The following is a 22,246-nucleotide window of genomic DNA, read 5'->3' as shown; positions in this document are numbered from 1 at the left end:
CTCTAAGAAAATGAGATTTTCTAATCAGGTGTGGCAAGTGGCATTTAATCACATAATATTGAAATCAAATTGATGATAACTAATAATTAAGTGAAATAAATGAAAATCGGCAGTAATTTAAAATCTTTGAAAGGTGCCATAAACGTTATTTATTGGATAAACTTTAAAACATATTAACTTGGAAATTAATATATTCTAATACAATTTATAAAGCTTCAAAATGAAAAACAAATATAAGAAATATTTGTGTGAGGATGTTTAATATCAAAAGTGATTGAGTGAATGAATAAAAGAGTTCTAAAAATACAAGTTATATTAAAAAATTATCATAAGATAACATAAAAATATAAAAATAATTTGGTTCATCTATTGAAGTTCATAATTTAACTTTTTAAAATTAAATATAAAAATCAAAACCAATAACTAACATTATGAAAATTAGCGAAGAAGTTTCCTAAAAATATTCGGTAATTGTTAGTTATTACTGCCTTTAGATGTTTATTTTATGGATAAATAACAGTATGTAAAAAAAGTTGTAAGTAAAGTGGATTGAAATCAAACAAATTCAAATAGCCCGCGCCTCGAAAATTAAAGTTTGTGTGTACTTCTAACATTTATTATATGAAATTTGCTATAATAAATCAAAATCAATATGTGAGTTAAGCAACAAAAACGAGCATAAAAGTTTAAAACCATTAAACCAGTTGAGTGACATCCGTCATTGTTTGAAAAGTGCGCCAAAAATTTAGTCGAGTGAAAATACTTAAGTATCTCCTAAAATAAAAAATTCTTACTTTAGTGTTCTTTTTGAATTTAATTACTAAATATTCGCATGATAAAAGCATGAACATAACAATAAAACGAAAACAATATAAGCGTATCAAACATGCGTTTCAAATAGCGCGCCCAACAAAAAATCAACCTATTTAATATCCGTTAATCGAAATACCAAAGCAACTTGCGCTGACAACTGAATTTAAATAATATAATTTCATCTTTATTTATTTCAAGTAGAGCGCGCCCTTGGGAATCCCGTTTAATGTTTCAATAATACCCCAATTTCAGATATGAGCAGCGCGGAAAAATGGTGAACTAAATTATGCAGTGCAGTAAAAGTCAGGCTAAATTGTACAATTTAGTTTTCGTGATTCGAATAGCGCGCCCAATAAAAATTCCGCGACGCGATCGGCCGAGGTGGCAACGCCGCTGCCACTAAACACCGACACTCTCTTTGCGCCGTGTGGCCAGATGATTATGGCCTTTTTTTTATTGTGTGGCTATTTGCTCTTTCATCGCTCTCTCGATTTCTATCTCGTCGCAGTGCCGCTTGCGATCATTGTGTTACTTTGGAGTCGCTGAAAAATCGCGGGGATCGCATCGAATTGGCCTTGACTGGCGTGGGGTTGAGCTAGCCGTGAAAAAGACTGCAGAGCCAAGATAAATCTGTACAAAAAGGTGACAAAAAGGAGGCTACACTGTCTTGCTGGCTGTCGTGCACTGGTGTGTGTGCGTGCGCGTGTGTGTGTGTGCGGCGGTGTGTGCAATTTTTTCATCACCATTCCCAGTCCGCGTGTGTTTTTCCGTCTGCAATCCCGCCGAGAATTCGCCCGAATCCTGCCCAACAGCAGGTGAGTGATCCCGGCCAATTGGCCCATTCGATTGGCAGCAGGTGCAGGGTTCGAAAGTTCGTGAACTTGCCTTTTAAGCCATCTCCCTTAGACCCCGTTTTCCCCATCTACATTCTACCAGTCGAAAAGTAATGGTAAAAAAAAAACGTGAGCAGCGACGTCGACGTTTTTGCCTCTTTCTCTCTCTCCGTTCCCTTGCCCCTCTCGCGCTCTCATCCGCGCCTTCTCTTTGCGCGCGCAGCTGTCATCGCTGTCAGCAGCGCGCGCCGACGTCGGGTTCCCGCGCGCGGGAAATCGTCAAGTTCAATCGATTCTAATTTGGCCGAATTGAACGGGATTTTTGATTTTAGTGAAAAATCAGATTCTGCGAGTTTTAATCTTTCAATTGGTTGCAGGCACGCATAGGTTTTCATTTAGGATAGCCAAGTTAAAAGCGCTCGAAGTTGGTGCCAAAAATGCTCGAATGTTAATCGATGACAACAACAAAGTGGCAGTGGTTTGTTTGGTTTCAGAGCAGCGTTGCCACCTAGTTGGACCTCAGTCATCGTGTCAGATGTTTTTTGCGTGCAGTTCATGAAAACTACTAGAAAAGCATATTAAACTAAGTAATTTCAGGCTTTTGAAGAATATATAAAAAAATAAAATTTCACAAATTTATGAATAGCCTTTAAGGTACATTTTTTTAACCTTGAATTGATTTTGGAGCTCCTTAAAAATATATTAAAAAAATATTTTCATATTAAAATTTAAATATTTAGTTTGTGGAGCCCATATGTGAGTTAAAATTGGTATTTGACACAGAAATAACTCTTAGGTATTTTTGTATAACCACGATATTCGACTAAATCCGCCTTTCTGGCATCTTCGCCAGCTGTTTTTCGACCACCCAGCTGACTGGACGTCGAACCTCCAATTGTAGTCTGACTAGCCTGTTGGGGACTCCAATTGCAGACTCCATTCAATAAAATGCGAAGCTTGCCACCAGCGGCTTCATCGCCCCGTCTCGCTTTCTCACGCTCGGTTCTTTGCGCGGGAGATGCTCGTCCCATCTCCGTCCCTCCCCTAGAGTACAACAAAGTTGCCCCCTGTGTTTGTTGCATTTTTTGGCGCTTCGGATCCGCCTGTTTTGGCGCGTTCCTCATGCACACTCGCCGCAGTCGCAGTCGACGTCGCTGCTTTTGATACCCAGTTCCACCAATTTTTTTTCGGTTTCAAAGCGATCACTTTGCTGCCGCCGCTCCGCTGCTCGTGAAGTTTTTTCGTGGCCGGCGACGACGACGAAAAACTCTCAAAAAACTTTGTTCAATTCCCTTTAAGAAAAACAAGTGAAAACACCGGGGATATTAAGCATTTTTCCGCTAACTAGAAGGTAAAGCCAATTGCACAATGGCCTGAGTGGATAAAAGGCAATACCTTATTCAGAGTGGAATAAAATGTATGTCGCGTGTGCGGTGACAAGTGTGTGTGGAACAGTGAAGTAGAGAGCGGGAGAGAATGCTGCGTTTGCCGTCGTGTCTTTGCATTTTTTGCTACAAATACAACATCCTCTTATAAGAAAATTGACACGCTGTAGGATTTAACCGTTGCTTTCTGATTGGCAGGAGACGGTGTGTCCAAATGGTACAAGTGTTTTCCCACACAGTGTTCAGAAAACTCCCATAACGAAAAGTGTCCTATTAGAATTAAACCGTTATCCAATGAGAACAAATTGGAAAAGCCTGTGAAATAAAGGAAAGCTTCTAATCATCACGTCTAAAAGTGCACTGAGTTTCTTATGCGTAATGGGAGTTCAGTGAACTATTACGGCTTTTCTTACTATAGAAGGCTTGAAATGCAGCTGATGGCTTATTCGCTGCTGTTTGGGCCAACTTTCTAATCTTTCTCCCGCCCGAATTGCACTTTTTCCCGCCATTCGCATAGATTTTGGGCGGTAAAACAAAACTGCGCCAGCCCAAACGCCTAATTCGCGCCACTTTGCGTTTCTCCATTCTTTCCCCATGCTCATTTCATTTTTATACGCTTCCTCCAATGACACACACAAGCACAAACTTGGAAGAAATGCGCTCGCTAAGAGAGAGGGTAAGCTCTCTTTCTCTCGCGCTCTTCCGTTTTATTCCAATCAGAACAAGCGAGTCAAGTTATTTTTCCCCTTCCCAACCAACACCAACAACAAACAAAAACGTTTTAGTACTGCGCTCTAAAACGCAAAAAAAGAGAGAATTTGACTGCGACGTCGAAAAAATTCGGAAAATCGCCGATCAGTCGACGAACATTTTGAAAACTTGACGAACACGAAGCAGAGGTCAAAGCAAAATGGATTAACGAGTGAAGAAGCAAATAATGAATTATGTCAAAAGTGGCGCAAAAATCGTTGGTAGACGAACAAAAAGATTGGCATTTAGCCCTTAACCACAATCTACGTACATATGTATGAATGTTTTCATGTGTTGAAATATTAATAGAATTTTATTTATTGTAAAATCGTGGTTATAATTATTTTTCTGAGTAGTAACTATGTACGGTGAGTGAGCGAGATAGACTGTCAAGTGGAGAATGGAGTTCATTGATATTTCTCGGCGCTTTGCTTTCGCTTCCCCTTCGTCTCCACCTTGCTTCGCGCCATTTTCGTTCTCTCCTCTCCTCCTCTTCTCCACTGCTTCCATTTACCTGCCACATTCATTTTGTTGCTGTTTTCTTCGCAATTTTTTCTTTCTTCTTTATTTTTTGCATTCTTTTGACTTTTTTTTAGTTTGCGTGTTCGCTTTTTGCGCCGTTAAATTTTTGGAGCGGTCGTGGCGGGGGTGTGTGCGGAGGTGGGTGGTGTATTGTTGATGGGGTAGCTTTTTGTATACTTAATTTTTCGATTATGTCATGATCGTGCCGAAAATCGGCCGTTTATGTGTAGATTTGACCAGTTTGCACCATAGGGAAATATAATTCTTTCTTAGAAGTGATTTCGAAAAAAGTAAAAGCATCAAGTTTTTGATGATTCAGTAATGGTGTCCTGAATTTTGTAAATTTTCCCAAAATTTTCGACCAGGTGATAGGATATTCCTTTGTTTGACCCACCTAAACACTTCTTATATGACCTATTCAAATCATAGCCAACACCTTTCCATTCTTCTCGTGATCAAGTGCTTGCCACCTTCGAAAGCGGTATGTCATCAAAGGATTTTCTAGACGAGATGGGAACCCAAACTGATCTCGAATATTTTCTCATCATACTACTTACATAAATGGTTATAGGAATCCACACATATCAACTGGCCATATTAACCCGAATTCCTAGTAAAATACCAACAATATTTCTCAATTACAAGTGCGGAATGTTTTACAAATATTACATGTTCCCCAAAAGGATGAGTTGTGAATACTAACTCCTTAAATAAATGGTTAATATGTATGTATATGTGGGCATTTTTTATAGTCCATACACATTTCTGTCGCTGCGGCAGAGAAGAATCCGATTTGGAATCGGAATGAGGTGAAGCCATATGTATGAGGGGCAGAAACAACAATGATAAACAATTTCCAGTTATTCCCAGACAAACAAAGGATAGTCCGACCGACTGGCGATTTGTGGAGCGGGGCAGACAGGACGCAGGCCACTTGAGCTCGCTGGCTCGCTGTGGGCATCCTTTTAGACGCTGCTAAATATAAACTAAATAGTCAATTGAGCGCGTCCCGATGTCCTAACGGCTACTTCAAGGCCATCGATTCCTGGAACTGGAACGCCGCCGTCGCCATCGCCGCCGCTCCATTCAAGAACTTTGATTTGTTCTCCTCCATCGGCTGGGCCGGCTTTACTTTCACACGCCGTTTTGCCCAGGCGGCGCTCTTTAGATACCCGGCACACAGATACTCAGATACTGGGACTCACAGATACACTGATGCGTGCAGGCAAAGATCGACTTTCCTGTTTTCGTTTGCAGTACCCTGTAGTTCTGGTCAGGGTGGGTGTATGCGACTGAAGCAACACAGCAAACTTGGGCCGATTGACCGTTAGAATTTAAACACATTGAAAAGTAGGACTATATAGCATCAAGGATAGGGTATCAAAGTTAAGTCAAGTTTATAAAGGGATACAGCAAAACACGAAGATAGGTTTGAACTTTTGGTAGTATATTATTTTTTCATATTAAGAAGTAGATGTATGGTTTAGGCTTTCGATTGCAGATAATATCTACCTCCGAGTTCCAATTAATTGCAAGAGTGCTGGCCACAACCACAACAATGGAGAGGAGGCGGCATGGGCATGGACAACGCCACAGATGCCCAGATGCATGTGCATTTATCTCGAGTATCTCAGGAATGTATCTCGCCGCATGTGCAGAGGAGCCCAAAATGCAGCCCAAAAAGGACGCACAAAAATTGCAGACAGTTGAAGACGCCGGATAACTCGAGACCTGTTTTCCCTCTACATATGTACATATATAGTCTGGCATATACTCCGAGATACATACATATTTGTATATATGTATATTTTTTGCGCTCTCCTTTGCGCATTTTGCGCATTCCTCTTTGCATTGCCTCAAGTTGCATTTCATATTGTATCTCGAGACTTGGTCCCATTTCCTTGTGGGAAATCTTTCGCACAAAGCAAATATTCCGAGATGAGGGGCCTTTGGATTTGCCGAAGAAATATACAGTCGACTTTATTTTCGACACTCGGTTTTCCAGTTAAATGACCTTGGAGGACCCCGTCCAGGTAAACAGATTCACTCATGCATCGTGCACCTTTAATTAGGCGCTGTGTGAAAAGGAAACCCACGAGTTTATCCGCTCGATCCGCGGCATTATTCATATTTGTATACCTGTCGCCGCGGATTTCGCCCGAACTGGCAGCCTCCTTCACTTAATCTTCATTAGAGGAAGTTGCAGCCTGCGTGTGGGCAGTTCCTGCAATTAGTTAGGGATCTATCTTAGTCGCTGGTATTTGGACAAGAATAATACAGTCATTTGTTTGCCAAGAGCCGCTGTCAACTGCTTTGTAAAACTAAAGGATATTTTTGTATCCTTATTAACGAATATTGATTTGAGGTTGTTTCGTGATTTACAAAATAGATTACATTAATCCGACTATTAACGATGTTAGATCTGTAACAGACAATTTTTCAAAGATTGAAACTGAAAGATAAATGTCTATTTCATTGCGTTTTTAGGTTACTGCTGTATCTTGAAGATACATAATTTTTCATAATGTTTTTAGAGCTCTAGTACTTACAAAACCTAGATCTTTATTTTGGGATTGCTATTAAAATGTTGATCCTATTAGTTGTTTTAAGATTTTTAACATATTCTAAAATGACCAAAGAGAGATCTTTTTTCTATGTAAGGAAATTTCTTTGTTGTAAATAAAATAGTCAGGGGGTTGAAAACTAAGAAAGCAAAAATGCTCTAAAAGGACTTCGGGGAAGCAGAGGGAACCCAATTAATTAGGAGGCATATCCGCAATTAGTGTGAAAATGATGGTTGGAAACAGCAAAATATTGTGCATGAGAAAAGGCCGGAAAACGCAAAAGAAAAGCGAGGCAAAAAGTGAGAAAAATAGACAATCCATTGCGTAAGAACAAGAAAGTAGGGAGAGAAAGTCTCGTTGGCTAAAAAGCATTCGCATATGGGGTAGGTAAAAAAAGGTGTCGAACTGAATGGTAGGCCGAAGGGAGGTCCATAAATCGTGGCGAATATAACGCCAGGCCCATATGTCACACGGAAAAAGGAAAATATAAATGAAGGAAGAAAGGAAGCGAGGAGGGAGGGGTGGGGGAAAAGGAAACGCGACAGGATACAATTAGCGAGGGGGAAGTCAATTGAAGTTACAAAAGCAACAGCAGAGACATTGCCAGAATCCTTTTAGTTGGGGTAGGATCTTCAACAGCTGCCACTCCACGCCCCTTCCCCAAACCTATCCACTCCACTCACCTGCCCCGCATCGCATCGAATCCATACTGTTCAGTTCTAACAGAAGGTCAGCGATCAACTCTAGCCACAACAGGTGCATCGGGGCAATAAGGACTCGGCTCCTCGATATAATTAAGCGTTGTAAACCACTAGAAAATGCGGACGTTGCGCATGCGCCGAATGCGATGCACCTGACATCGGTGCACTCAGAAAATTAAATACCCTAATAAGTCATGCATTGCGGAATTAAAAAAGTATTTATCAACGGTCCTTCGAACTTGCAACAATCATTTGACAGCTAAACTCTATTGATTTGAATAATTTAATAGCACTTCGAATATATATATGCCTAGTGTTTTTTTAAGTGTACAGGAAATTCAAGGGGAGCAGCTGAAGCTGAAACTGCAGCAGAAGGCATCAATCGAGACTCGTGGAAATTCTATTATGATAAAAAGATGACCATTCCGTGACTACCTGTTAAGATGACCCAACTCTAAAATAGTCTTCCCACCCATCTTTCTTTCTATTAAAGTAATTTGAATATCTTAGGCACACTTTGCACCCCAAAGAAAAATATTTACTTTCTTCCTTCGTTTTGCTAAAAGCAAAAAGTTGGTGTATATATGTTTTTTCGAGAAAAACTCACGTAAACAAATTTGTTTGGGGTTTTCGAAGCAAGGAGACTCTTCGGCCACATGCTGTGTGTGAGTTTCCCTCAAGGATCATATGTTGTTTTTTCCACAAGGATCTGCAGATAAAGTTGTACTAACTGTTGATAGGTTTTGTGAGGTCGTAAAAACTCGAAAACGCGTCCCATGTGATGACCATATCCTAGACACTTTATATGGTTTATATTCCATTTATAGTTTTTAGTGATTCCTTTCAATATTAATTTATTAAGTTTATACTTTGTTTAATTTATTTGCAGTCCCCTTTAAATTATACATTTCATTCAAAACATTTCTGCTTTTGACGAGCAGTTTAAAAACAAGATTCAGGATAAAGAACTTTGACGGCTTCTCAAGGCCGTACAATTATGGGTTTAAATGCCAAGAGGTAAGTTTATGCGTTTTTTTATTAATTTTAAAAAATTTAATTTAATTGTCGATGTTTTAAGAGGTTAGTGACTTAAGTTTGAAAGTTTCAGGTGAAGTATTGTTGCAAACCCAAACAAGTTCCATTTGAGTTGGTAAGGAAGATCTTTAGTTTCAAGCGAACCTGCGTGTTTTTCTTGACATGTCTTATGATCTTAGACATTTCCTTTTCCCATCAAACACTTTTTGTGACTTCCACTTCCTCCGCAGCGCTGACCAAACTAATTAGCACCCCACATGAAAGCCAAGAGGCGACTCCCCAACGGTCTAAACTACCATTTGTTTCTAACTTCCTGTGGCGACATCCGATCGACTTCCTTTTTACCACTAACAAACTATCCTGGTAGGCAGCGCGTCTCCCTTTAATTCTCTTAACCAAAAGTGATGTTTATCTAATAGCTATTTCGTAATTATAAAGCGACAGAGCCCAACTGGTTATGCCCGACTACGCCGCGGGAAAGTAGGACCCGCAGGAGCTATAACCACTCGGGCTCCTACTGTTCCAACCTTCTGACTCAAGTGCGATAATCTAAAATGCATTTTCACTGTCAATTTCCAAAAAAGAAAAAAAAGCCATCTGTTTGTAGGTGTTAAAGTCGAGGCAGCGTTGATAACCAAGTGCCGCATTCCTCAACACTCTGCATACCTTTGCAGGACCTTTCCGAGGTCCTGCGTGTGATTAGTATATAATTGCGCGCGAAAATGTCATTAGAAAAGTGTTTAGTTGTCGGACGGTTCAGAGTCGGCTTGGTCATTCAGAGGGTTGGGCTATGAAGGGGGTTTGTTTGGTCGGGCTTGATAATGCTGTCACTGCAGACACACACTTTTTGTGGCTTTTGCAGTCATGTCCTGGACAAAAATTAATTGAGTTTAATATGTTTTCACCCTGCACTATATATTATTTTTGCCTGTAGGTAGTAGGTGCCTGCGCATGACCATAATTGCATAATTGCCTAGTCATTTGGTTTTGTCAGTTGCGTCCCCGTTTTGCCATTGAACATCATCATCATCATCATCGTCACCCACCCAAACCCCCGGCGAACCACTGATCACTGCGATCACTTAAGTGATAGTCCATTTTATGGACATATTTCGTGGTCAGCATGTGTGCGACATAATTATTGGTATGTGTTGCGAAGCTATTTCCCTGCCATCTATAACGGAATTTATCAAAAATGTCACGGAAGTTATAGGTCAGCTTGTTCAGTTTCCATTGCATACTTTTGAGGGCATGGGGTAGTACAAGTAACTCACATAAAAATGTTCAAAAAATTATAAATTCTAGTAACTCTAAGAGTTAAGATCAACCACTATGGCTCCACATAAATTCCCAAACATAACTGTTTCGTGGATACCAACTAAACGCATAAATAACTAATTTCCAATCGAAAAGTCGCCGTTGTTTTATAATTTATCATGTGAGAAAGATCGATCCTTCGATAGTCCACTTATTATCCACTGGACCAGATTCCAGGAAACGCATCTTAGAATTTTGTTCATATCATCTCCGAGATAGTCACCCTACCCTTTGCTACCTACAGGGATTCGGATTTGAAACGGAATAGAAAGGGGAAACGAAACGAAACCGAAACAAGGTACATATCTGGCTTTGCCGCAAAGGAAAGGAAACTTTCACCTCGAAATGACAAATTTCAGTTTGAACCTTAAGCCGCGGAGATGCCGGTGAACCCCTGACCCCGAACCACCGAGTACAATGAAAGAAAGCGGGAAAAACTTGCAGGCCGCATGCACGTACGCTCCATTAGTCCTTTCTCGCCATAACTCATTTTTAAGCGATTTCATTTCCTCGTAATTTACTACGTGATTACTTTTTCTTGTTCATTAAACCATTAAACCCGATCGATAGTGCAGGGCAAGGATCAAAACAGGAGGCTGCAATGCCGAGCCTCTGGCCAAGAGAGAAATGGCTAAAGCATTTGAATTTATGTATGGGCAGCAGCCCTTTTTTTTGTATTATCCCTTTTCACGAGTTCCTGAAGAAGGGTTTTTGGTCCCAAGGGTTAGATTTCGTTTTTTTCTTTCTGCTGAGCTCCTCGCTCAAATTGCAAAAATTCGCGCATCGAATTGCTTAAAGTGCAGTTGCTTGCTTGCATCGCAACACTTGAGAGTTGCGCCGCAAGGATTCATATAACATCTGTCCTTTGAAGTATGGAAAATTGTATTCTTTCCGTTTGCCAGCCTCCTGCATTATGCTAATGTGCATGCAAATTTGCCAAAATTGCTCAATCTCAAGGAGGAAAGGCTTTCCTCGGGCCCTCACAAACGATCCCATTTCCATTTCCCCCGATCACTCATCTCGATTTCAATTTCCCGGATGTTAAATATTAATGTATCCGTTGGGCGCCTTAATCTCGAGTCTCGCATCGCGATTCGAATGCCGTGTCAAAATTCAATGAATTTATGATCGTTTCGTTTGTATCTATTTTAGAACGCCCCTATGCTGCCCAGCCTCCGTGGCATATTGAATTTCTCTATTTTGCAAAAATAAAGAGGAGAAATTGGAAATAACTGAGCACCAGAAGAGCGAACAGTGATTTACAAAAATATGGGGGATTCTTTAAATCGATGGGTTAGATACAATCATGTGTTCTAAATCTACAAAAATATAGGCAGATGTGTTAAAGTATTCTATCTAATAGCTGCTCTTTAGGGACATAAAACTATATCATTTTAGCTATGTATTTAGTAATTTAAATTATTTAGTGCTTAAATGAGACTAACAAAAGATTCCTTTACTTTCTTTTGCAGTGTTTGTTCTACCAGCAGCACTGAGCCAAATGGCAGCATAGTCACAACCGCCCCCAGCAACGGAGAAGTGAGCAGCAGCATAGTCGTCGTCGTCAGCAGCAGTAGTATCAGTAGCAGCAGCGATAGCCCAATCGCAGTCCCACATCCAGATCCAGTCCCATCAACATCGTCCTCTTCAGCGTCGCAGCGAAGTGAAGAGCTGCCAGGAACCTCAGCCGCCTCCAGAGCCGTCGAGATGTGCTCTTGTGATAGCCAGAACCTTGCAGCATCCACAGCCGCGACTTCCAATGGCAATAAACGTAAACGGCGTTTAAGCAGCGATTCAAACGAGGTACGTAATCCAGAACATAAAGCCAGACACAGCGCAGATAAGTTTTATGAATGAAGTGCTTTATCATGCCATGTGACCTCGTTGATTTTTGCAATCTTATCAGGGAAACGCCAAGAGGGCGTCGTTGACACCCAGGCAATCTAGTGTGTTTCAAAAGTTCCTATGCATTTGAAATTAATTAAATATTTATATTTTAACGAACTCTTTAACTCTGGAAATTCTCTGTTCTCTAAATTCACGTCGATCAGTTGTTCCCATTTTCATTCTATAAGAAGAATCTATTATGAATCTATTAATGTAATCTATTAATCGAAGATTAAGCTGCTTATAAGCTCAAAGATTTATTTCCAAGCTGAAAACCTGATTGATTGTGAACTCTGTTAATAATAATACTATAAACTAAGATTATAACTGAACAATCTACATATATATTTGAACCGTTCAGCTGAGCTCTGATATATCTTTTTGACTTCGAATAATACTTAGAAATTTGAGCAATAGCCATTTTGTAAATTTATCTATTTGATTATAGTTTCCTAATTGTTTTCATTGATCAGCGATCGCTAAACAATTCCCCATTTTTCTATGTTTGGCAAACGATCTTCTATTTGTACTTCCATTTGAATGGACAGCCCTTTGGTGGCTTCCACTCGTTTGGCTGTCGATCTTCATTTGATCTTTCGCTGCTTGAGCTCTAGCCAAATAAGCCGTTGAGCACGTAGACAGCTACTTGGCACTTTTGCGCGGGCACAATGCAAAGATGAGCCCAAAAATAAACGCTACTTACTGAAAGGGCTCATTTAGCAGCATCCTTGGAAGCCTTGAAGTCAGATCTCCGCTCAAGTAGCTGCAATCAAGGCGGGGAACAATGGCTTCCTCATCTCCTGGCGGCTCCTCAGCAGCTGTGTTGGTGCAAAGGATTTTTTTCTCCAGTGCCATATGAGTTATGGAGGGGAGAGAATATTCTACTATACGTGCAATGAACTTGCAGAAATTGTTTTCTTGTTTGATAGTTTGCTACCCTCTAAATGGGTATCTTTATCTATGCAAGAGTTTGAATATCTAGAAGTTTTCTTAAATTAAATGTAAGGCATGTTAGGAGGACCTTTCTGGAACATCAGATTTTATTTGCGTATCTTTTATTGCTAAAGTGAAAATCTAGAAATTTATATTATTTATAAGGTTCCTTGGTTTATACTGAGAATATTTCATAAAATTAAATTGAATTCTCCAGGGTATTCAAACAGTCTGTTGCCTAACAAAAGATATCCTTGGTTATTTTTTTTTTGCTGTTTTTTGTGTTGTTTTTTGTTTTTGCAACGTTTCTGCGCCTGGTTTCCCTGCCAAACAAATGTCATTCGCGTACGAAAAAAAGTGGATGGCGAGGAAATGTCTGGCCCCCTTCAGGCGAACTTCGTTGAGTAAGGGAATTCCGAAGGGGTCCTTGGCAGTATGCCGAGCATATGCATGCCAGGACAAAGGAGCCGGACTAGGAGCAGGCGCGGAAGCAGGAGCTGGAGACAGAAGGCGTCGTTGCGCATGCGCGCACACCTTGAGTCCAAGTCCGAGTTCTCCAGGGGTGGGTTTTTCCAAAAGTCAAGGCGGCGGCAAATGTCCGTTAGGGCCGTGGTAAGAATTTGAAATTGCGATAGTTATAGGTTAGCTTGAGGCAGAAGAACTAGATCAAGACAGTTTAGGGATTGGCATCGGGATGGGGGGGACGGTGATGGGTAAGGGATCGTGGTGACTACCGGAATGGGACAGAGCTGAAACCGCAACACACGAACGAACCGACGGAGGGGTTGAGCAACGCCTTATCCTTTTCAAGGATCACTGGGCCGAGTTTTTCCCTTTTCTTTTCGTCTCTAATTAAATATTCATCGAGACGACATTTGCTTCTGCAGAAGATTCGGAGCATAAAAAAATTGTTTCCAACTGGGTTGCATTTTGCTACCCCGTTTCGGGACATGTTATCCTTATGCAAATGCCTTGCCCGATCCTGCGACGTCTGCTCATTAGATTTCCGTTAAACTTTTATGCAAATCATCCGGCTTCGTCCTTCTTGAAACTCTTGTGTCATCTGCTTTCGGGACACACAGAACGCGTCTGCATCGGAATGCGGTCTTGAAATATTATACAATATTTGTTTTGCTGCTGGCACAGGATCAAAATTATGGTATTATTTTACCAATTTGTCAGTGTAATGTAAACCCCTTTTTCTTACTCTTTACATGACAGGCATGAAATCGCCGAAAGTTCCTCGTTATTTTTTTGAGGGAAACTTCTTTGTTTCTTTGTCCCGAAAAGGGGAGTTGGGTTTGCTTTCGCCCGGGTTTCCTTGCGATGCAATCAAGTGTGGGCCTTGATTTCTGTCAAGTCAGTTTCGGGACATTGTGGGAAACTGAATTCAAGTTTTACTTTCCCAGATTGCATCCCGATTTGGGATCATGCATCGCCTGCTTTGTAATTCAAAGTTTTTTTCATTTTACAGAGGATTTTATTTAGCTGGAGGTAAACAAGATATAATGGTAAACTTGGGCAGCGATCTGCTTTCAGATTAATTACATTAAGATTCGCCTGATAAGGAACTAGTTTTTGAGCAGATAATTTTGAAAGGTAAATTATCAGATAAAAAGAGAAAAGAATTTATAACGTAATTGGAGTAAATATATCTAAAAAGCTTATAATTAATAAACTTATATCAAAGGTGATATATAGCCTAAGAAGTTGGCGTATCCACTGAATAAATATGACTTCTCTGACAATTAATCAAATTCATTTTTCGCATTCAAAATTCATTCGCGGTTTGTCCTTTGTCCACTTACCCTCCTCCCGTTTCACCAATATGATATGCTTTAATTCGTTTTGTCATGGATCTTACCAATTGCATGATTAATTACATGTCCAAGCAATTTCGCCGTCCCCCTGGCCCACCTAATTTTCCATTTCCCCGATGATAAATCCAGCAATGTCACCGCGAAAGTGTTGTGTTGGATTAACCCGTTCTTTTCTGACCAGGGGTCAGTTTTGAATTGGTTGGAAATATGAGTGTTTGTTATGGTCCTTCGGGGATTTGTCTTCTGGCATGTTGTTTGCATATCATTTATTAAAAGCAGAGCAGCGGCGGTGTCCCAAAAAGTGGACAGGACTTTAGCTAATTTTGAACGATCATCAGGGAAATTGTAGTTTTTCAGCTTTTGTGAGTCCTTCATGAAAATGAAATTTTTGAAAACAAAGTCCTAGCTTGATCCTGAATTTCAAGAAAATCATAATCTTTTCAAACACCAAACTGTAAAAATATTAACAACTACCGCACATTGTAGAAAGAAATTAAATGTTATCAAAAGACTTGGGGGAGAATTGAAAAAAAAAAAAAAAACTGTAAGAAAGGAAAAATAAATGGAAACAACAATGCAGCATATTACACGAAAACAGCGGTGAAAAAGTTACACCTGGACCCACGCCAAGGTCTGAAAACTAAAGGTGTTTCGGTTTCGAGCAGACGGTCGTCGAAAGATTACGACACATAAGCGCAGGACTTTGTAGGGTAGGCCAAAAGGAGAGGGAGAGAGACACAATGGGGCACCAGGACATCGAGTATTGAGGTCGGCGACGCAGCAGAGGTTGTCGCCTAACAATCGAATTGCTTCTTGACTGCTTTTCGTATGTACCCATAACTTGAGGAACTGCATCATCTGTCCCTGGCTACCCATGGTCTCCCTCCCAGTGAGATCTCGAGAGATGTTTTGGGTGCCTCTTCCTTGTGGGCTGCGTTTTTGAAGGAGCTGATCGAGTTGTGAAGGACGACTGCAGCAGCTGCCTGCTTGGAGTTGAGACTTAAATCCTTGAGGCAGCGTCGGCGGCGATGGCTTAAGGGCAACAACCCAGTTTAACCCTTGTTAAACTTGGGATGCAACCCTCCGGGTCCAGATTGGTCCAGATTCCAGCCCACTTTACAGTTCACTAATTTCTCACACTCACTCCGCCGATCTTTCTCTTCGAATCCGTCATGTCGTTAAGTAAACTGGGAATTTTCTTGCATAATCTTTGTGATTCCATAACGCTTGACCAAGTCCAAACGGCAGATGCAATGTCCACGCACCAAAAGCAAAAATAAAGTGAAATAATAGGGCTAGAGCAACGGAATGTCCATTGTGCTGGGAGATGGCTTCTTAGGCCATTGCACGCTTTGATTTTAATTACATTGCATCTGGGTGCCTTGACATGTGTCCATGTCCATATCCATGTCCATTTTCATTTTCATTCTACGATTGCCGTTCCCGGTTACCTACATCATCTTCTCCTCAGAGGGTTGTTGGCCAGAAGAATAAGAAATTAAATTTGTCATGCGTCTTGGACCTTCCTGTCTTGCCTCAAGAACAAAAAAAATTGTATTTATCCTCGACTCCAGGAGGGGAGTTCTGCTCGGTATGTTTGTCGAGAGAAGGCAAACCTACTCAGACAATTAAAATTGTCACATAAATATCGCAATATTTTCCCCCATTTTTGCCGAGAAAATTATGTGAAAATCTTTAATGGGCAGCAGGGTTGGTTGATATTGTTAAGCTTTTACGACGTGTGAGATTGACTGTTAAGAAAGTTGACGAAATGCAGTCAGTATTTGATAAATTATATGGTGTGCAAACCTTTTTCAATCAAAGAAGAGATCAATTGCAGTCGTAAACCAGAGGAAATTGTAGAAAAACTGATGCGAATATCATGGATTTTATTTCTTTTGTATAAGCTTATTGCTTCGTTTTATGGGCGAATTTTGCAATTTAAAATATTTTTGATATATATTTTTCATTCAAAGTACCTATAACTGCATATACTTGGGCCAAACATTTAAAACAGAAACCAAAACTTTCAAAACTTTCCCAATTGTTTTAAGTGATATTTTTTATATATTTCAGTATCTCATAACTAAATATCTTTTACTAAACATTTAAAGTAGAGAAAGCTAGGAGACTATGTTTTTTTTTGAATTGACTTTCAAAACATTCCCAATAGTTTTTTAAGCGAAATACGTTCATAAATGTGTTTTTTATGTTATCAGCAATCCAACCGAATGACATCTGTGTCCCATGCTGACTACATTTTTTTGTGTTTTATAGACTTTCTGATTTTGGCTTCTGTTTTCCATCATCTGTCTGCAAGAACAATGGTCAAGGATTTCAATTGTTTTCGATTTTCGGTTCCATTTCCATTTTGGTTTTTTTTTTTGTAATTTTTGTGCTGTAATCTTATGAGTCGGTCTCCGGTCTGACTGAAGGTTCCATTAGGTCGCTCTACTTTTGGCTTTGGCACCGCCTCATCCCTCTGATCAATGCCAAAAGATAATTTATTATTTGAGTAGCCTCCAAGATGCAGGAGATTCCTAATGCAGCCGCTGGCAGCTCGAGCCAAAAGCTATGGTGCTAGCAAATAGTAATTTATATACTCCCTATGTACTATTATGTGTCGCTATTTTGAGGGTTATGTAGGTAGTGATTTTCCAAACGTCTTGCGTCTACCTGGACGAAAATGTTGACAAAAATAATTGTAAAAAGGATCAGGAGCCACAGCCGTCAGTGGGATTTGTTGTTGGGCCGATAAACACCCAGAGGCGAAAAATGCAATGCTGCAAAGGCAAAAACAACACAAGCCGCCGTCGTCTCAAGATATACGGATATCTTGGGCAACCAACCCCCGATGGAAAGGGACGGCAAGTTGGTTTGGCGATCCGATCCTGTTTTACCGCTGTTGTTGCAGCCGCAGTCGGAGAAAAGCAACCCCTATTTTCAAGACCGTTGCATTCGCTGGGCAGGATAACGACGATCGGGAATCGGGGAATTCGGGGATCGGCGATCTGGAACGGAGAACGTCGAGCTCAGTTGCACAGCGCACGTCAACGCGATTGGTACTCGATCAAGCCAAGAGCGGAGTTAGCCAAAAAGAAAATAAAATATACAAAATAATACACACGAACTGAAACCAAATCCAAAATCCAAATTATTCGTTGCCAAGTAGCAAATGTTAAGACTGATAAATATATTTATACAAACCACCAACAGCGAGTGCAAAGAACTAATTTAAGAACCGGATTTGCCAAGATCACCTACCAACAACAACTACCAGAAACAACCAACACGAAGCCAAAATGGTTTTAATGCTATAACCAAAAATCTGTATGCACAATTATTTAATCATACCAAAGAAACAACGCAACAAATTAATTCCAAAGACTGCTACTAAATTTATAACATCAAAGTTAAAAGTGCAATAACGATATCGTGTTATAAGTTGATCATACCAAAAATATTCAAAAGAAACAAAGAAACCCGTTCGTTCCCACGAGAAAATCCAACGAAGTGCTATTGTCTTACCTCCATGCCATTCCATAGTCCTTGATCTTTTGTGTGAACTCCTGGCTCCTCATTTTGTGCGGGTGCATTCGGTCCAGCAGCAGTCCATCTATCAAGGATTACCAATTTTGACAGGCGTGCCCACATAAATTTCCCCAAAACCTCCTTCGCTAATTAAATTCGGAGCACGTTTCTAATTCCGCCAGCCGGGTGATCCTGTTGTTGTCTTGAGTATCCTCTCCACTCATTTGTTCATGTTATTATGAAGTTGGAACAGAAGCGCAAATTTATTGAAATGGTAATGATTGCTTAGACCTTTGAGAAATATTAACTACTTTTTCAGAAAGTAATATTTGAATATGGCTTAGTAATTATAATATTTGATTGACTAATATCGTTAGTTCACTTTAATTTTAAGCTTTTACTTGTATGATTTACTTATTTAAATATATCTCTCTTCCATTTTCAGGACCCTGAACTCGGCTTTGAGCCTCCATCAGCTAAGCGCCAGCAACGACTGCCCGCTCTCTATGGCAGCGAGCAGGGCAATCTGTCATCGGTGGCCTCCTCGGTCTACACCTCGCCCGTTGTCTCGGTTGATGGCCAGAGCACCCAGGAGCTGCTCAGCATACGTAGCTCACCGGCCGAGGAGCTGCCGGAGGCGTCACACAGTCCGCTGCCGGACAGCCCGGACAGTCCGCCGAGTCCGGATCGTGGTAGCAAGCAGACGCCAGTGGTGGTGCGCTACGCTGCGGAGCAGGTGGTGACCAGTACAGTGGTCACGCAGAAGGTGGAAGACGATGACCTTTTGGACGACAGCTGCGAGGACTACTCATACGACGAGGATGAGGAGGACGATGTCGAGGAGGAGGACGACGACGTGGAGATCTACTCCTCCACAATTTCTCCAGCCTCCTCCGGCTGCAGCCAGCAGCAGGCGGTGAATGGAGAGCGTACTCCCGGCCTGCCAAATCACCAGGAGCAGATCCATCATCCGGTCAGTGACTTGATGATCAACATGCGGACGCCCATGTCGCCGGCAGTGGAGAACGGTCTGCGCCAGTGCCCACTTCCTGCGCTCGCCTGGGCTAACGCCGCCGATGTTTGGCGCTTGATGTGTCACCGGGATGAGCAGGAGTCGCGTCTGCGCAGCATCTCGATGCTGGAACAGCATCCCGGACTGCAACCACGTATGCGCGCCATCCTCTTGGACTGGTTGATCGAGGTCTGCGAAGTTTACAAGCTGCATCGGGAGACCTTCTACTTGGCCGTCGACTACCTGGATCGCTATTTGCATGTGGCGCACAAGGTGCAGAAGACGCATCTGCAGTTGATCGGCATCACCTGCCTGTTTGTGGCCGCCAAGGTAGAGGAGATTTATCCGCCAAAGATCGGGGAGTTTGCTTATGTGACGGATGGTGCCTGCACAGAGCGTGACATCCTTAACCACGAGAAGATCCTGCTGCAGGCGCTCGACTGGGACATCAGCCCCATCACCATTACCGGCTGGCTGGGCGTCTATATGCAACTGAATGTGAACAACCGCACTCCGGCCTCGTTCTCCCAGATTGGCAGGCAAAAGAGTGCGGAGGCAGACGATGCCTTTATCTACCCGCAATTCTCTGGATTTGAGTTTGTTCAGACCTCACAGCTGCTAGATCTGTGCACCCTGGACGTGGGCATGGCCAACTACTCCTACTCGGTGCTGGCAGCGGCCGCCATTAGTCATACATTTAGTCGGTAAGTTAGATGGAAGTTACTTCCCATGCGAAATGGTTATCTTACCGAATGTTTTTCCTTTTTAGGGAGGCGGCTTTGCGTTGTTCTGGCCTAGATTGGCAGGTGATTCAACCTTGCGCTCGCTGGATGGAGCCCTTCTTCCGAGTGATCTCCCAGAAGGCCCCCTACCTGCAGCTGAACGAGCAGAACGAGCAAGTCAGCAACAAATTCGGCCTGGGACTCATCTGCCCCAATATTGTCACCGACGACTCGCACATCATCCAAACGCACACTACTACCATGGATATGTATGTAAGTATCTAAGTATATACATAAATGTTGAAATGGGTTGCATATTTGATACCCTTGGAATATAAAGCGTACTTTATTCCGTCAGTTACTTATTGAAACTTCTATCTTTCAGGACGAAGTGCTTATGGCCCAGGATGCGGCGCATGCCATGCGCGCTAGGATTCAAGCTTCCCCGGCCACCGCGCTGCGCGCTCCCGAAAGTCTTCTGACGCCTCCCGCCTCTAGTCACAAGCCGGACGAGTACCTGGGCGATGAGGGCGATGAGACGGCGGCCAGGAGCGGCATCTCCTCCACAACCACATGCTGCAACACTGCCAGTAACAAGGGCGGCAAGAGCAGCAGCAACAATTCGGTGACCAGCTGCAGCAGTAGAAGCAATCGCTGAGAGATTCGCCTCACTGCTCGTGGCCATCATCCTCACACACTCACCACACCCGCCCAAACAGTCTACGTTAAGTGTTTCTTATATTTAAATTATTTTTGTTAAGTGAAAAGTTATTAGTTGCCTAATTCCTATGCTAAAAACATATTTAATTTGAAATTATCCACGCGCTCTTGATTCTCAACACGCGATATAATCATTTTCCTCGCTCAGCTTAATATTTAACTTTGTGTATTTATAGAAAAACAGAAATATAATTTTAAATGTACACTATCTATAAAGCGCTCAAGCTTATATATATACATACACTTAGAGTATAGCAGACCAGGCAAAACTGAATTAACCATTAGACTAATACCTGCTGAAAAGGAGCACAACACTATCCAGAATTCAGTGGTGACGTTCTCACAAACCAAGTTGGGTGCCTCAAAAATGAAACAACAAAATATGTTCGCAATCAGACATGTTCAGCTTTCAACCAGTCAGTCAACATTTGATATCAATCACCAAGCAGCAACTAACAAAACTAAAACTGACAAACACGAGAGGGGCTGCAGCGGCCCGGAGCACAGCACTTGACTAACCAACTAAAATTAGCATATAAGTCGAGGGAATCTATCTAACTCTACTAATGCATTTCATTCGACAATTAATACTACTAACAATGAATCAACAAACAAGACAAGTCCACAGCTGACATGGAGTGACAAAGAAAATGGCAATTGAAGAAGTAAACAATTAAATATTCATGAATTGAACACCCAGAACAGACTATATGTATTCATATATACATCATTGTAAAATTTTTTTAATTAGACTAATTTGCCATAATTTGCTAAGCAAATAAATCCTGTACATAAAACAAAACATACAAAACGCACAAAAACAAGAATTACCCGTATCTGAAACGCATATAATATATTATTATATAAGTGTACAATTCTTTATATGGCTTAAAATATTTTATGTACATTCAAAAGGCAAACACGGAGAGTAGAAAAATATTATTATTCGTTAGCTTAGGCATAAATAACATGTAAGTGTTCATATGATTAAGGCTGGATTGAAAACAAAAACAAACAAAAAACAACTAAAAGAAAAGCAAACAAAAAAAACTAATCTATTTATGTTTTATTTGTAGTTTTAAAAGCAATAATCATTTTAAAATTATGAATTTAATTTTAAATAATTTCAGAACTACGCTTATATCCATGATTTGATGTTAATAAATAAACGATCGCAAAATCGTAAACTAAACAAATCAAGTTGAATTGAATGAGTAAATAAATATACACTTTTGTAAATAAAACAAATCAATTTACATGTTTTATTTTTAATGGGATCATTATTAGGTACAAACTTGGTAAATGTGTTCATAAAATGTTGGCACATCTTGAAAAATGATTTCATAATATGAGACAAGCATATAAAAATATGCAGTGCGAGTGAAGATAACCAGAAAATATACAATCTGTAGGTGAATTATTGTTGAATGAATTACCATTCAAATTAAGCGCTTTATATTTCAAATAAAGGCGCCAATTCAGAACGGTTGCACTTTGATCCTTATATCGATAGTTCTGCAAACTGCTAACATTGTGAACCACTAGCGTTGTGGGAACGGTTAACAGAGGGTAACGAAACCATCTGGCAGCACTTGCTCAAAGCAACCCCAACGGTTTTGACCAAATTCGAGTTGAGAGGAAGCAAGTTCGAATGGCGAGGTATCGAGGAATCGTGCCCCAAGAGCAGCTATCTGCCCCCAA

The 22,246-nt window shown here is 41.0% G+C and overlaps 1 protein-coding gene and 1 long non-coding RNA gene across 4 annotated transcripts; one reads left to right on the top strand and one right to left on the bottom strand.

Moving 5' to 3' along the window:
* Nucleotides 1-1,539: 1,539 nt before the first annotated feature.
* LOC6611388 (G1/S-specific cyclin-E) lies at nt 1,540-20,513 on the top strand. Of its 3 annotated transcripts, none has more exons than XM_002035897.2 (6): nt 1,540-1,628; nt 8,458-8,585; nt 11,393-11,723; nt 18,537-19,807; nt 19,873-20,098; nt 20,211-20,513. In XM_002035897.2, the coding sequence occupies exons 2-6, from the start codon at nt 8,566-8,568 to the stop codon at nt 20,481-20,483; spliced, it is 2,121 nt and encodes a 706-aa protein (XP_002035933.1). In that variant the 5' UTR covers nt 1,540-1,628; nt 8,458-8,565; the 3' UTR covers nt 20,484-20,513. The 3 variants fall into 3 exon arrangements, with proteins under 3 accessions (XP_002035933.1, XP_032573894.1, XP_032573902.1); XM_032718003.1 differs by lacking the exon at nt 1,540-1,628 and adding an exon at nt 2,850-2,997; XM_032718011.1 differs by lacking the exons at nt 1,540-1,628; nt 8,458-8,585; nt 11,393-11,723 and adding an exon at nt 17,598-18,365.
* LOC116800989 lies at nt 3,060-3,606 on the bottom strand. The gene is made up of 2 exons (XR_004361704.1): nt 3,445-3,606; nt 3,060-3,346 (listed from the first exon to the last, which is right to left on the bottom strand). It is a non-coding gene; the product is annotated as an uncharacterized LOC116800989 (long non-coding RNA).
* Nucleotides 20,514-22,246: the final 1,733 nt, after the last annotated feature.

Source organism: Drosophila sechellia, chromosome 2L (assembly GCF_004382195.2).
Source record: "Drosophila sechellia strain sech25 chromosome 2L, ASM438219v1, whole genome shotgun sequence".
Lineage (NCBI taxonomy): Eukaryota > Metazoa > Arthropoda > Insecta > Diptera > Drosophilidae > Drosophila > Drosophila sechellia.
The sequence above is the reverse complement of the archived record's forward strand: the minus strand, read 5'-3'. Positions and strand labels throughout refer to the sequence as shown.

Coding starts and splice junctions, on each gene's coding strand:
- LOC6611388 (XM_002035897.2), top strand. CDS start 8,566: ATGGGTTTAAATGCCAAGAG. Junction 8,586..11,392: donor ATGGGTTTAAATGCCAAGAG/GTAAGTTTATGC, acceptor TTTCTTTTGCAG/TGTTTGTTCTACCAGCAGCA. Junction 19,808..19,872: donor ATTAGTCATACATTTAGTCG/GTAAGTTAGATG, acceptor TTTCCTTTTTAG/GGAGGCGGCTTTGCGTTGTT.